The sequence below is a fragment of the Meleagris gallopavo genome, chromosome 6, assembly GCF_905368555.1.
Source record: "Meleagris gallopavo chromosome 6, MGAL_WU_HG_1.1, whole genome shotgun sequence".
In the NCBI taxonomy this organism is placed as follows: domain Eukaryota; kingdom Metazoa; phylum Chordata; class Aves; order Galliformes; family Phasianidae; genus Meleagris; species Meleagris gallopavo.
This window is the reverse complement of record NC_139409.1, coordinates 6,476,304-6,492,759: the sequence shown is the minus strand read 5'-3', so window position 1 is coordinate 6,492,759 and position 16,456 is coordinate 6,476,304. Positions and strand designations below refer to the sequence as shown.

The window sequence follows — 16,456 nt, the reverse complement described above, 5'->3', positions numbered from 1 at the left end:
AAAAAAAAAAAAAACAAACACCAAAAAAATCACCCACAACACCCTACATTACGAATTTGCTTCTGCCTGATGTTAAAACATCTGGACTTAGTTTCTAGCTGTACGGAGATTATTTTCAATTTCATATCCTGTTTGAATGTCACAAAACAAATGGAACAGTGAGCTGACTTTGTGTCCTGACCTTTACGCTGTCTTTCCTTCTTTCTTTTTTTTTTTTTTTTTGTCTTTCTTTTTTACAAGATGAAGTGAATTAAAGCCCAGTCACTGTGGGGCAGCACAGTTAGGCAGTCGGGTATATTAATTTGAGTCCTGCTGTCCGAGATGGTTGTAGCCTCACCTAACTTTCTTTCTTGTCTCTGCTTCTCTGCACGCAGCTGTTGCTGTACAAGTACTCTAAGTCGTGTCGTGTCAAATAATTCATGGTCTTCAGAGCTCACCGAGGGGGGGAGAAAACCCTGGGAACAATGTGAGCAGGCGCAGCCAGCCACTTCCACTAATTGTTGGTGTGGATGGTAGAATACAAAAGCAGAAGGAGGGAGGGGGGGAATGGAAATGTGTCTTAGTGTGGAAACGGCTGTGTGAAAACAAATATGCCTGGGCTTGCTCATTGGGAATGTACGTGGAGCACAGGAGAACTCCCACAGCAGGAATCCTGTGCTCTAGTCTGCTCCTGCCAGATGAGTTTAGAAGCTTTCTTTTTCACTTATATACCTGTAGAGGCTTTTTGGGCTATTTGGGGACGTGGATTTTAGCAGCCATGAATTGTGAGAGGTAGTGGCAATTTCCTGCTGGGCTGGCTTGAAAACATGTTAATTTTTTGGTTCTAGTTATCAAGTGCTGCTACATATTGGGAATGTGAAATTTAAATGGATTAGCTATTGATATAACATGCAAGTGGCATTTTGAAATATATCATGCCAAAGCAGGTTCAGTGTCTAAGTGAATCTTGTCCATACTGTGTCCTCAAAGTCAAAGCAGCCCAAAGTGCTTTGCAGATCAATTTTATAATACATAAATTAGAATAAAATTATATATTTGTGATTTTTTTATTTGTAATGAAACAAAAGCAGAATTTGCTCTCAAGAATTGCTGCGGTAAAATGTCTAACCTATGTTTTCCTTAAGCTCTGACAAAAATCGGGTAAACATAGTGATGGAGGGATGACTATTTGCTAGGACAAGCTGCAAAAAGAAATATTTATCCTATACAATGGTTGCTATAGAAAATAATGGACAGCCTGAAAAGTTAGTGAAGTTATTGAGGTTCAGACAGTGAAATGAGTGAATTTCTACTTTGCTACACTTCAGCTGCACAGGGGAAGCCACCAGCTCTGTGCTTTGTCCTCACTTTGCGTCAAGGAAACACAGAGCTCAAGTGATGCACGAGGAAGTTGCACGTTCACCTGTGCCTGACATCATTATCCTTATGCTGAACAGTCGGTGTTTTTGCAGTGAAATGTAACGACTGCAATTAGTAACTGACACTGTTGGTAAAAATCCAAACGCTTCCTTTATCCATTTACTAAATGAATTGCTGATGTCAAACTGAACTAAGAACTATTAAGGAAGCAAGAGAAAAGGGAATAGCCAGCAGAAACACCAATTTGTTGATTATATAATGGACCTGTCATTAGTAATGTAATTATGCCAGTGCCATTTCTTGTCCTCCAAGACAGATACTTGTTCCTACTGGGCCTGATTGATGCTGAAGAGCAGCCTGATTATGCCATAGTGCATTTTAAGTGGAAAATGATAACAGAGTTAAGGAAGATGGAAAACTATTTAGTGATAGAAATATGACTGCTGATAGCATTGCAGAAAAGCGAGAACGTAGAAGGATATGATGGTTTATCCAAAGAGTTAAATTTATCCCTTTTTAGAGGAAATTATTTCAATTACAGTTATCATAAGGGCAGCCTTGAAGACTGGTCATGGCTCAGAGCACAAACCAATTCCATCATAAAGAATCCCTCACAACAATTCATTGTGGCACTTCTGTTTTGACAGGCAGGATTGGCCCTCAAGCCATTATCACTGCAGATATTTATTGTTGCAGTGAGGAAATCCGACTTCCTGGCACTGGATTGGGAACTTCATTTCACAGCGATCTCCTAAATGTTTTTGCTGACTAAGACTGATTTTGAACCTGTTGCCAAAAGATATTAGTTTCTCAGTCTTCTTGCCAAGTATTCCGGTTTTCACATCAGATTGTTCTTTAAAAAAGTCCCTATTTTTGCAATCCGTTTATTTCTGAATGCCACTGTACCCTCTGCAAAAAAATAATAATAAAACAATTTCTTAGTATCCTCCCAACCGAAAGCAGTGGATGCTCTTGATACGCTTTCTAAAAAAGCCACCACACGTGAAATACGTGCACCATAAAAGTCATTCTCATGGAGTTATATCTCCTGCCTTTAGTGAAAGGATTTTTTAGGTTTCATTTATGTGCCAGAGCCATAGGTGGACACTGGGGATGAATGGCAACTTTTCCAAAACTTTGACAACCTTGGGTGCTTAAATTTGGGCAAAAGTACTCCTATTTCATGGAGGATACCCACAAGCAGGGTTTTAGGAGATGTAAAGAGTATCTTTTAGCCTGAGTTCCTGCTGAGTGCTGAGCAGGGACTTCCAGTTGTATGAGCTGCTTACCATTTGGCGTGTGCTGGCTCTGATTCTGGTTCCTTGCCCTCGTTTCCTGTCACCTCCAGAGCTGCTGCAGTTAGTAGGGTCAGTGCTAAGGACCTTATTTCTGCATAAGGTTAAACTATTCAGGTTTCATTAGGGGTCTCTCACGGGTGAGGAAGATGGGAGAGGGAACCACCTCAACTTGTGAATGCTCTAATGACAGCATAGATGCCAAAAGTATGGCATCTATGGCCTTGCTAATAAATACTAAAATCTGGGGGTGCCATTTATGAGGACTGTGCAAAATGGACAGTATGAGATGTGTGATGGAGATGGGTGAGTGAAACTGGGGTAGTGCTAATGAATGAGTCACACTCTCTGCTGCTTGTGTTACGATGGTAATTCTGTAGCTGTGATTTCTTCCAGAGGTCTAAATGGGAAAGCAGGTAAGTGTTTGAATTCAGTGTCAGCCAGAAACCTGAAATATCTCTGTGTGCGATTTGCAGAGACCAGAATAGATACATTCAGCCTTTCTCTTTCACATCCACGTTATGGAGACAAAGTACAAAAAGGGCAGTCAGAAATCTGACAGCCCAGATTTTATTTAAATAGAGGCCTGGAAACAGTATGCATCATGAGACAGTTACAAGGCTAAATCCTGTGCTTTTAATGGATTTATAAGTCATTTAAATTAAGTATGCCTCAATGCACGGGCTGAAAATTGGTAAATTCAAACTGTTTCCCTAATAGATGCTCTTGTATGTGCATACACATGCTTGGTGAGGTGTTTTATGTTGGAATCGTTATGGTGGGTTAGTTAATATTTTCCTTTCTGAACATCACGTTGGAGTTCATCATGATCTATTTAATACAAATAAAATAAAATAAAATTATTAGTCCCAGTTTGAACACAAGGCTGGTTCTGAGGAAAACTTGACTTTTCTGAGAAGCTTCTAAAAGTTCTAAGGAAAAATGGTTTGTTTCTTTCTGGCAATTAATTAAAATTAGGCCTTAAGAAGTTAGATATCTTTTTTCCTAGGACAGTCTGTTATTTAGGCCTTTCAGCACAGCTGTTCATGGGTCTGATTGTGACACTTTATAGAACTGCTCAGAGGAGGATCCAGAATATCAGTGGAGATGTGGAACTTAGTGCTGGTGTCTGGAGCTGGAGCTTTCTCTGACACATTGGTTGGGCTGTGCAGAACGCTGTAACTTTGGGAAAGAAATGTATGATGTGGTTCTGGCAATGGCCTTAATGTTTTCTTGCTCTTAAATTTTTATTTTTGGAAAATTATATGTAGAACAACTGCAACTGGTGCAACATGTTTGTATATTGTATATATACTGACAAAGTAGAGCAAGTATGAATGTGCATCTTGTTTAGATCCAAGTATATGCATTCCTTAAGCTGACCACAGAAATTCGGTCAAATATAAACTCAGCAATAGCTGGTAATTCATTAACAGAATCATCTGAAACTTTGTCCAAAGCTTGGCCATGAATGTCTAATTTCCTCAACAACTCCAAAATACACAGTTGATTTAGTGGTTAAAGCAAGTCTAGCTAGACTGCTAGCAAGAGAGCAACCTCCTACCCACAAGCTTGCTTTATCTTGGATGCAGCTGTGCTTCTCCCCCCATGCGTCGGGAGTAAAGATGAAAAGGATTTTCTCTTGGTAGTCTTGACCATAACACCCTGATGATTTTGTTCTTGATCCTTAGAGGAACAGGTACTCAAAATGGGCACTGGCTCCACAGACCTGTTGGCACCTGGCTGGGTTCAGTGGACATGGAGTTAACTCTGAAACTGTTACAAGCCTTCAAATATGAAGCTACAAATATGAATCTACAAACCTTCAAAATATGAAGCTACAGTAGCCTTTAGAAGTATTTTGTAGAATCATAGATCACAGAATGGCTTGATTTGGGGAAAGTCCTTGAAGCCCTTTCATTTCAACCCCACTGCCATGCTGGCTGTCATCCACTGGATCAAGTTGCCCAGGGCCCCATTCAACCTGAGCTTGAATTCAGCATCACAGAACTGTAGAATCACAGAATCCAAGGGGCTGGAAGGGACCTCTGGAGATCATCAAGTCCAACTCTCTGCTAAAGCAGTTCCTTACAGAAGATTGTACAGGAAAGTGTCTCAGTGGGTTTTGAAAAGGAGATGCACCACTGGTCTTCTTGGCCACAAAAGCACACTGCTGGCTCATGGCCAACCTGTTATCCACGCAAACATCTACATCCTTGTCTGCACAGCTCCTTTCCAGCAGGTCTGCCCCTAACCTGTACTGATGCATGCAGTTGTTCCTCTCCATGTGTAGAACTCTACACTTGCCCTTGTTGAACATCATGAGGTTCCTGTATATACCAAACTCTCCAGCCTTGCTAAATGGCAGCACAGCCTTCTAGTGTGTCAGCCATTTCTCCCAGATTTGTATCATCAACAAACTTGCTGGGGGTGCAGTCTACCCATTAATCCAGGTCACCAGTGAAGACGTTAAACAAGACCTGACTCAGTACCAACCCTTGAGGAACACTGCTAGCTACAGGGATGGAGCATCCAAAGCTTCTCTGGGCAGCCTGTAGCAGTGCCTCACTGCCCTCTGAGTAAAAAATCTCCTTCTAACATAGAATCTAAATCTTTCCACTTTTAGTTTAAAGCCATTTTTTCTAAAGGAAAGTTTCATGAGATTTTGAATGGACACAAGCAATTTATTTCTCTGTATCTACAGAAAAATATGTTTTTATTCATTTCCTTTAAACTCAAGTGTCTCTGCAGCATACTGGCTGCCAGCACTGTCTTGGGAACTGCCTATCCTGGTTTGAAGCGCAGAGTAATTCCTGGTGAACCATTAGTGGTATCAATGCTTTAATTGCAGTGAACATGAAATGGAAAAATATCACCAATCTGACCTGAGCATTCTCAGATACCTGCAGTGTCCTAATAGTTACCAGTATCATCTTGAATGCTATTCAGTTTGTCCTCTGTAGACCACAGCTCTTATCAGTCAGCTGGACCCTCTAACATCAACCTTCTGTACACTCCAGTTTTTATTTATACCTTAAACACAGCCAGACCAGCTTTATTTGAACTTGCCAAAGAAGTGGACTCCTGGAAGGTGTCCAAGTTTATATTGACTGGGGGATTTGATTCAAATATTTGTTTTAAAACTCTCCTGAAAAGAATATCTGGTGTCAGAGCCAACATAACGTAATAGCCCTAATGCATTGCCCTTTTCTGTCTCCCTCCTTCTGCAAATTTCAAAATGTTCTGCAGAAATGTATGAGTGTCTGTAAGTATAATCCTTTCTGCTTGGAAAGCAAAAATATAAAAGGTAACTTGCCCAAATCTATAGCGAGATGGAAAATAGAGCTGAAAGGCTCCCTAATCCTGGATGTCAGCTAAAACATCATGCCTAAAGCCAGATGGTTCTAGGTAAATCAATGCTGGCATTGCTGATTCTGCGTTGATTCTGTATAGAGCTTTCTGTGTGTAAGATCAACAGTAATAAGACCCCTTTTGGCTTCAGGGATTTACCTGTGATGAGGTTCACTGCTCTGTAAATAGATTTACAGCCTTCCATTGTGGATGATATGAGTTTGACCCAGCTAAGGCAAAATCAGATAGCACCATCATCTTGTAGCTCCCCATAAAGCATCCATTCCTTGCTATTAGTTGTGAAGAAATAAGCCAGTGTTTAATAAGGGCTGAGAAAGTAGAGCCTTGACTTAAACTGAGCACAGCTGCTCGTTTGTTCCTCAGTTGTGCGTGAGGGCAAGCAGTGTTCTGGCATGCTCTTGGTTCCCTAAAAGCACTGCTGAGGGATCTCACTATTTTAACAGGCAGGTCACCAGGCTCCCAAAGTGACGGCAGCTGATGCCTCTGGAGAGCTGGCTGTTCCCCAGGCCTTGGGGAGAGCAGATGCTGGGAAGGATGCCCTCGCCGTGGGAACCACGGTCTGAACCTGGAAGTGTGGTGACAAATCAGTTCAGCTGTCTGCAGGGGAGGGGCTGGGCTTTATTTACCTTGCAAAAGTGGTCTGCCAGGTGGATGAAAGCAGGGACTGTGGTGGTGGCTGGTCAGAGCTCCGAACTGATGAAACCAATGTTGGTATGTTTCCTTTCTTAACCATTTTCAGGAAGATTTTTTTTTTTTCTCCCCTTTTCTCTCTCTGCCTTGTTTCAGTTGTATTTTCACTTTTAGAGCTTTCCCTTCCTCTTTTTGTGCTTCTCTTTTAAATCTAGCTACAAATATATTCTTTCAGATTTGCATAGCCATCGCTAGTTTGCTTATTTGCTTTTCCAGGCTATTCAGTAAGTTACAGAGATTATTATTGCTTCTTGGTTAGTTTAGGTAAGTAGAATCATCTTGATAACACTTCATTATACATTATACAGCTCCTCGAATCTGGGGGTACTTCAGAGCCTTATCTAAGCAGATGAAATGTTTTTATGAGCAGTATCCCAGTTTTGTGACATGTATCTGAATATGGGTGTGCCTGCATACACCCATATTTCCACGGGCACTTTTGTGTATAATCCATGTGGCACTTCTGATGTGAGGTTTCCGAAATGCGTAGACCAAGGACTTCTTACAACAGGCTTACCATGTTTTGCCGTAGGCCTTGCTAAAAGCTATGGTTGGCATGCTCTGAGCACTGGAATAGTTGCTCTCAGAGACACAGACACATGTTGCATACCAGTCTCTTTGCAAATTTGGGAAGTGGTCCAGAATTAACCTTCTTAATCATCCTATATTTTTGTGTTGACTCTCATGTTATACGTAGAGTGACTTTTTTTCCAGATGTCAGTAGCTTTTTCTGGTCTTCCTTTCTTCAGACCTCTGGGCTGTTTCTGTTCTGTCAGCTGTGGGGCCTCCACAACACAAGCAGAGCTTCTTAAGCCTGGAAAAACTGCGAGTAATAATGATCCCTTACTTTCCTGCTTGTTGTGGAAAATGCATAAAGCAAGAAGGAACCTTCTTTTAACCTCCCATTTAGTTCCATTTCCTAATTCTGTAGGAAAATCTTGTAGGCAGTTTCATTATGTCTTTCCTGTAAGAAATTTCATCAGTCTGAAGAGCCTTTATGGATTTTGACCCCATTGCTGTTGCTAGAATGTTGCTCCAGAATGTCGTTTTCCCCCCTCCTAATATCCAACTGAAATTTATTCACGATCTATTTCCATTTTCCAATGGCACCCACAAAGTGCCCTTTATCTTCCTTCTCCCTCAGTGGTGTTTATCCACCTAATGTAGTTTTGTAGTGCAATCACATGCACTCTCAGCTGTCAACTGCAAAGCTAAGCAAGCAAAGCTCTTTTAGTCAAGTCCCATAAGAGAAATTGTTCCTCTCATCATCAGAAGTCTTTTGGTGCACTTGTTCCCAGATGAATTAACCTTTCCTGAGCACAGATGACCAGAACTGTACACATTATTCCAGATGAGTCTTCACAGTGCTAATATATATATGATGTTAAGGTTTTTTTATCTGCTCTCAAGGTTTCCTGATGCATTCTGTAAGCACACGTGCTTAATCCATAGCAGCATTGCGATGACAGCTCCTCATTAACCTTTAGAGACATGGACATTTCTGTTAGTCTCTATCCAGCTGTTAAATTCTCAAGTTTTAGACAAAATTATAGCCCATAATTATGTGAATACAGAGATTAAACTAAATTCATTAAATTGATAAAATTAGCCTAATTTCTTTTCCCTCGCTCAGCAATGTAATTCATTGAGATCTGCTGCTGTTAGCGAATGAGCCTGGTAGCTTTGTATCATTACCAAGTTGTCTGCCTCAGCTTAGAGTATCTGGAGGGAACTCTTGAGCTAAGATTAAAAACAGTAGCTGGGGGAAGAAGAAAGAAAAAACCATGTTGTTCATCTGTGTTGTAACAAACCATTTCTTTGCATTAGTGACTTACTGGGGTGCCAGCAGGAGGGAGTGGGACAGAAGAATAACAAAGGGATATCTGCCATCTACCAATTAAATCTTGGAAGAAAAAATAAGAAATTGAGGAGATCAAAATTAACTGGCTTGGCACTAGGGCAGAGCTGGGGAGAGTCGCACAGATGGCCAAAGACAAATTCTCGTACCCTGTGTGACCCTCCCAGACCTCATGTCTTATTGCAAATAATAGCTCTCTTCAGATTAATATTGTATTGGCTTTTTAATTTGGCAAAACGTTTATTTTTCTAACTTTACCTTTAGCTAAAGCTTAGTTTGAAAATATGCGTTTGAGGTGAGTATCTGGCAGTTTGTTGAATTGTAGACCACTAGAACAGGATTTACGTTTGCAAGGTATTCATGTAGCATTTGCTATATGTTGTATGACTTACAGACCCCTTGCTGCAGATGTACAAGTGAAAATAGAACAATTCAGTGCAGGAAGGCAAATTAACTGCCTAACCAAGTAGCTAAAAATGAAACAGAATTAAACGTTTAGTTAGAAATACTTCTGACGTCTGTGCAGCAGTAATAGCAATATAGAACTTTACATTTATGGTAGAGTCATCAGGGCAAGCTTATAAGCTTGGTGGTTTGGCTAAAACATCATGATCCTTGGAACTAAGCCTGCTTATGCTGTGGTCTCCCTCTATTTAGGATGACCTGATTCACAGATTTGATATGCTGATAGGATATAGAGTTGTTGGGAGAAACAGAGCTCATTTGAAGTAGAAGTTGCTCAGATTCTGGTTCGAGGTCTTCATAGTTGACTTGAGAGGCTGTTTTCTTTTTGCTGCCTTTTTCCATTGGTCTGTTTGAAAGGTATGAACTTTTTCAGTGGTGATGTTCATGGAAAATAAAGGGTTAATATGAGATCTGGACAAATAATGATTTGTTTCCAACAGTGCTACCAGCTGAATTTGCTTTCAGCTGCATGGTGTGCTGAAAACTGATGACTTAGAATTGGCTAAAGCCTGCAGTGGGGTTGGAGCAGCTGTTGTGTTGCAGAACAGCAGAAACTGTTCTGCAGAAACAAAACCAACACTTTTCCTTAAAGCTGAAACAGAATGTTGTTTTCCCCACCCCCTCTTTGCCTTCTCATGTAAGGTTTTCTTGTGATGTTAGATACCCGCTGAGAAAGTAGCGAGATTTCGAGAACAAAGCTGTTTGCACTTGTGTATACTAATCTAGTTACCATTTGGTAACACTTATGCTTTAGTAAGGATCTTTTTTTCCTGTGGATTTAGTGTGTTCGGAACACTTGCTGAATTTACAGCCCTGTAAAGAGAGCAAGCAGTGTCTAGAGCCTAACTGGGCATTGCCTTTAGCTCAGCTGCCAATCTAGGCCACCTGAGAGGATGCTGAGCCTCCTCCACTGACCATTTCAGTGCCTCTTCAGCCCCCAACCAGCCTGCAGAGACTTCTGAAGTTATGCTTTGCTGAAAGCTCTGCGAGTTCCATGTTGCAGACTCAGGGCCATTTGAAGCTCAGCTGGGTACTTTCTCACCTGGTAACTGTGCAGGTGATTGATGAGGGCACTCTCTGGGAGGGCTGTGTGGCCTTTGTCGTGCCAAGGAAACTGTGTCTGCATGGTTGGTGACAAGAGAAACCATCTCCTGCTCTGGTGACCATAATTCCTATGGCTCCTCTCTGTGCTGTGCCACTGCTATGGCAACGTGGTTCCACCACAGAGGATATTTTTTGGGTAAAGGTGTCTTTGTACAGTCACCTAGCGGCTCTTCACCTGTGCTAGCAGTGTTACTGCAGCTTCCCCTGGGGCTGCAGCATGTACCCTGAAATGCGTCACTGTGTGTTCAGCACTGCCATAAACGCTGAGCACTTTGTTGCTTCCTTAATCCATGCTGACTCCATCATTTGTGGGCATTAGCAGAAAAGCACTCACCTCGATAGCAACTGTGCACAGCCCACTTGGCGCCTTGCTCTGGCCTGCGTCATCACGTGAAGGCTGGCCAGCTCTTCCCTCTGAAGAGAGGGGCAAACAAAGGGGAAGGAATAGCGTAAGTGACTCTTCTTATCAGCACCAAAGAGGATTTGTTTTCTTGCAGCCTAAGCTGCTAATGCTGAATGACATAAAGAAAGAGATAAAGAGAGCTGCTAAGTCTCTGAGGAGGGCTGTGGGGACAAGGTATGATCTCCAAGGGGATACAAAAGGCAAAACAAAGCAAAACCAACACAGCTATGGAAATTAAAAATAAGGCCCTCCAAGAGAAGGCTTAGCGGAGGAAATGAGCAGCAGGCAGCAAAATGGTGACGTCTGCACCAGGGAACCCAGGGCCAATAGAGGCTGATGAAGATCATCCTCCAAGTAACAGAGATAAGATCTGTAAGTAACAGAAAAGGAATTTATAAAGGTTTAGAGGCCTAATTTTCCCTCCTTTCCTCCAAAAGAATTTGTTACATCTGCGCTGCTTAAAAGAGATTCTGTGTCAGAATCCTATATTTTTTCCTATATAAACTTTTCTGGCTTCCACTAGTTGGTAACAAATAAGCTTCTGCGCAGATGGGTGAAAATTGTTTTCCTGCTTACTTCCTGAAATAGATAGATATGAAATACCAACGAGATACTGAAGAAAGAGTCTTTTTCTTGAAGAAAAGTTTGACCAAAGAACTAAGAAGTGGGTTTGAGTGTTCAGCTAGGAAGGCTAAATCACCCTTCCATCACTCTGAAAGCAAAAATAAAATAAATTACAAAATCACATAGACTGAAAAAAAGGTGGCAGAAACTCTAACCGTTGCTGATGGCTCAGATTCCAAGGAATTGCCAATGGAAAGAGAGGCTCCCGCTGGAAGTTGTGGTGTTCCTGACAAATCCAAGAACTTTATAATGGTCAGAAAAGGTGTTCTGAGTCATGGCCAGGTCTTTGACACAGTGAAATTGATGGGTGGAAAAAGCCAGGCCAACAAGACTGCTTTGCTTTAGGTATCTACCAGGCCTCTGGAGTTGTATTTATCTGTTAATAAGTCATTTTACCATTTCCCAACTTCTAGCAACAGTGTAAATGGAAATATGAGACAGCACAGCCAAACGCAGCCTTGCATATCTTGGTATTTTTCCTAAATTAAGCTTCTTTAATTGAAGTGAAATGTCAGTGTTTTAGAGAACCAGAAGTGCTGGTGATTATTGGCATGTTCTTAGTTTTTGCCACGGGTTTTGCTGTATTGACCATCTGAGCTTCTTGTGTGCTGGACAACACAAAGCAGAGCTGCTTTAAAACAGAACACTTGTTATTAGTAGCTTGTTTGTTTGTCTTTAGGCCTATTTATAAAAACAGCAGGGAATTCTGCCAGCAGCCCAACCACAAAACAATTACAGAGCTTTTCTTGGAGCTGTGTGTGCAAATCTACGCAATAATCCAGCAGCAAACCTCGGCCCTATGCACACATGTAGGGAAGCTGTGATCTTGTGTGCAGCACAATTCTTTACTCAAAACATAGTCTGAAAATGTATTCATGTTAATGCATGTAAAAATCCAAAATTTATTTGAACGGGGATCACTGCCAGTTGAGTGAAGCTGGGCCCACAAGTCAGATATGCAGAGCTCAAAAGGAAGTCAAAATGGTCAAATAAATATTAACCAAATACTATACATAGGCTGCAAACTCAGACGAGGAATTCAAGACTCTGGTGCTCACAAAGAGCCCAGCTGTCCAGCTCCCTCCACTTACCTAAGTTTACATGAAAAATAAAAGGAAACCCTGCAGCAAGAGAGGAGACTCATCCTATTTGGAAAGGACACTTGTATTGGTGGTATGGTATTTCATGGATTTCTGTTCCTGATTGTGGTAGAGGGTTGGTGGTTTTTTCACTGCTAGTGCTGCAATTCAGTTAAAATGTTTTCATTAGTGAATGTAGAACTGAAGGAACTGAACGATTGTCCCTTGATGTCAAAAATATGTGGGTAGTGGAAGGAGCCTTAAGCATTTGGATCTGGCTTTTGTTTTTGTTCCGACTGCTGTAAGACAGCATAGCAAGAGGATTTTGTGAGTATCTTGTTAAACAGGAGACAGTAAACAAGACTAGTGAGCCTTATGAAAGGTGGAGATGTTCAAGTGAGACTCTGGGGGGGAAAACAGGAGTGCTAGCTGAACAAATCTATTCAATGGAGATAGCAAATTTTGCACAAGGCTGCTTCAGCTGGGTCGCTTCTCAGTACAAAGTTCAGGAGCCACGAACTGGAACATCTCTGCTGGAGGAACACGCATTTGTTAACCAGGCTGGTTGTGTGTCAGGGGGCTGAAATGCACTTTCTGCACTGCAAAAATCTGTCTGCATTTGATAGATGTGGTGCAAGGTTTTGACAGTTTGGCATTTCATTTATAACTTAAGGAGTAGCTAGAATTTGGGATTAAATCCCAAGTCACTGTGAAGTTCATTAGATCTTTAAATGTTGTTTTGTTTTGTTTTTTTTTGTTTTGTTTTTGATTGTTGTATTCTATTATTCCTTGGACAGAAAAGAAAGCAAACCTGCCTGGCTGCTGCATGGAGAGGTGTGGCATGGGCAATCTATCCCAGGGATACCTTAGGCTCAGATTATATAAATGCTCCCTTGAAACATTTAATACCTCCATTCATGTCTGAAGATGCCTGCAAAAATCCAAGAGGCGAGAAGCTGAGGCTGATCCTGAAGTAGCTTCAAGATCAATTGCTGTGCATAGGACTGGAGCTGGAATCCCAGAAACCCCATCTCCTTTTCCTCTGTGCGTTTATTTTGGGGAAACATCCTCTGTTAAAGGTATGACAGAGGCAGAGTCATTTCCAGCACGTACAGCAGATTGAGGGGATGCAGGGCATGGATGGTGGAAGTCCACAGCATCGTTTGCTTCTTCCGTGCAGCAGCCTGGTAATGTCAATGGGAAAGACTGTGTTCTTAGGAAGCATGTTCCATCCCTGTTTGTTGTTCAGGTTGATGGGAAAAAAAATCTCAAGGTATCAAATTTTGGATGCTCAAAAGTGAAGTCATTCAGTATTGGGAAGTGTGTATATTTTGCTCTTGAACTAGGAGGTGGGGGAATTGGAAAGAATCCTGTAGTATTTGTGTAAGCTTTTTTCTCGCAACCTAATTACTTTGCTGTATGTGAGGTAGTCTGCAATCCTGTGCTAAGGAGCAGATAAAAATGTTTAAGTCTTAGGTTCTGTTAAGTTAGTGACCTTTTGATTCTTTTCTGTCTTTTTGCTTTTCTTCATGAAGTTTAAAAATGGGGAGCAGGCATGCAGTCTCAGTTCCTTCTTTCTGTGCAGAGCCCTTGCTGAATTGCCCTGTTCTCTCTTCTCTACACACAGACTTTTCAGCCACTGTTCATTATATAAAGGGTTAAGGTCCAATGATGTTGAAACCACTCTCCTGTTTACAATCATTGCAGAATTGTGGTATGGAAATTTCCATCTCAGCAAGATTAGAAAAAAAAAAAAAAATCCCTGCTGATTTTGTGAAGCTTTAGTTCCAAATAAAGAAATAGAGGCTGAATCAAGCAAATTAATTCTGATTAGCACATACAGTGTGTTTGGCCAAAGAAGTCTAAGGCAACTGTCCCCCATCCTCTGCAGAAATCTGCTTGTTCTGCTCCTGCAGCCAGCAGAAGGTTCTCAGTATCAACGTAGGAATCAGTTTCACTTGCAGAGGTACCTAAGCTGCTAACCTCTGGTAATCTTTTAATGAGGTCTACTCAAGTGCAGTGCTTCCTTCTTTAGGGAGATGAAGGTGAAAAATTACTGACTTTGCAACGATTGCTAGCAGTGGGTTAATTTTTTCTTGTCACACTGACATAGATTGCTCTGCAGCTCTTCCATCTGTCTGGGCAATGACAAGTACAAGGATGTCGATGCTTCTAGAGTGCTCAGCTTGTCATGCAAGATGTCTGTGACAGATTATGATCTGATTCTTTTGAGAAGGGAAAAAAGATCTGTGGGTTCTATTGGCCTTTTGAAGAACCTAAACAGATGCTTAACTTCTCTAAAAGTAAGAGCAGTGCTGTCTTGGTTTCACATGCTGCATCTTGCTCGTTTCTAGTATTACTAGGAGTGTCATTTCTTGTAGAAGTCGTATGCTCTGTACCATTGCTGAGCACACACCAAGAAAGCACCCATCTGCCTGCAGCCATCACTGGCTCTCCTGCTCCAGCACTGTAACAGTCTGTAGTGTTTTCATGGGGCACGGGACAGTGCTTTTGTTTAAAACCTTGGAAACCTTAAAACTTGCATTGAGATCTCTGGTAGCGATCTTTTAGTTTAACCCCGGAATTTAAATTAATGTTTCTGTGTTGAGTTCCTGACAGTAGCATGATAAAGCATGATGAAATTTGCAGTTGCGGTTTCGGGAAGAGCATCTTTCCAAGTTGTCACTTGTAAGTTGTGTACATGGTGAAGTTTCTCACTGAGACAGTTTGAGAGAGAGCATTTTGTGCCTGTGAAGCCGTACTACCAGTCTGTGTGCTGCCAAGAGGCAGGAACCGACTGATGCCTGTTTGAGGGCTGGGTGCTTAGTGCTCCATTGGGCACTCGTGTCCACACTGCCGAGCTTGGCAGCCTCAGCCAAACCCTGCTCCCAGGTTAGCTGCAGGCTGCTGTAAGCAACTGCCTTGTTTTTCATGAGAGCAAAATTGAGGGTGTTCCACTTCCTTCTATTTTGCATTTAGGACAAGTTATAATTAATCTTCTGTTGCCTTTCTAAGCTCCAACCCAAACTTCTGCATACGCAATAATAATGAAGGTTAATAATTCGGTGCTCCCGTGATTTATATTTTCAGAGGTTTACAAGAATTGCATAGTTAACTGTCACAATGTTATTGTTATAAATGAGCATGATGCTCATTTTATAGCTGGAGAAACCTCTTGCTGAAATGCAGCTGTGTTGGAAGCACAAGTAAAATGAACAGTAGCAGTGGGACAGGCTTCAGAAATGCCTTTTGCAAGAATAAGGCAGAATCACAGAGCCACAGAACGCCCTTAATTGGCCGACACGCACACACGGATCATCGAGTCCAACCCATGGCTCCACACAGCCAAATCCAAGCCCAGTGTCAGAGAACACTGCCATTCTGCTCCCTCCTGTATGGCCATGAGGGCCCCTCAGCATCCTCTGCTCTGCACCCAACAGCTGCTCACCCTCAGCCGCTCCTCATCTTCCCCTCCAGACCCGTCCCCATCTTTGCCCTCCTTAGGACACTCTCCAATATCTTTACATCCTTCTTATACTGTGGCATCTAAACCTGAACACAGTGCTTGAGGTCAGGCCAGAACTTGCTTTTATGTGACCACTTCTGAGCTGCTAGTCTCTACAGGAAATATTATCTGTGGCACAAGGAGTAATTAATGGCCCTGCAATGATTGCTTTTAGACTGGTTTATTTGGTCGTGGAGCTGTTGCTGTGGTAGCATCCTGATGGAAAAGGCAAGTGGGCAGTAAGAAGGGAAATGTGAGTTTCAGAAATGTAGATTGTTTTTGCTTGCAGACACAGTCTTCCTAGTCTGTACATAAATAATCTACAGTGGAAGAGAGACAAACTGCACAGCTCCGAGGGAGATCACAAAAGGATTTTTAGGCTTTGATGTTGTATAGAGATGCACTTGTAAGATGTATCTGGGTTGGCACGTGTGCGTTTGTGTGGCCACGTTAGTAAAACATGTTTGCTTCAGCTTAGAGGTGAAATCCTGGCAGTGGTCAAGTCAGTGGGACTTCTGCCAATGATTTTAATCAGAGCCAGAATTTCACCCTAGGTCTATAATCTTGTGTAATCTCCCTTTGAAGTCGCATGGATTTTTAACCAATGTCTTATATAACACCAAAACAATTCATTATCCACACAATATTGTTTGCTTTCCCACATAACCAGAACTGAATGTTGAAAATGTCTTCTAGAAAAAA

At 41.8% G+C, this 16,456-nt stretch overlaps 1 protein-coding gene across 2 annotated transcripts in view; it reads left to right on the top strand.

Annotated features, from left to right (window-relative positions):
* The window catches only part of PRKAG2 (protein kinase AMP-activated non-catalytic subunit gamma 2), a 185,560-nt gene that overhangs the window by 12,134 nt on the left and 156,970 nt on the right, over nucleotides 1-16,456 (top strand). Inside the window, exon 1 of one of the 2 annotated variants that reach the window (XM_085226988.1) lies at nucleotides 6,708-6,737. The exons of the other annotated variant lie outside the window; for it this stretch is intronic. Coding sequence (XP_085083114.1) covers nucleotides 6,723-6,737 — 15 coding nt within the window. The 5' untranslated portion in view covers nucleotides 6,708-6,722. Of the gene's footprint in view, nucleotides 1-6,707; nucleotides 6,738-16,456 lie in introns of those variants that run through there. 2 annotated transcript variants of the gene reach the window in all.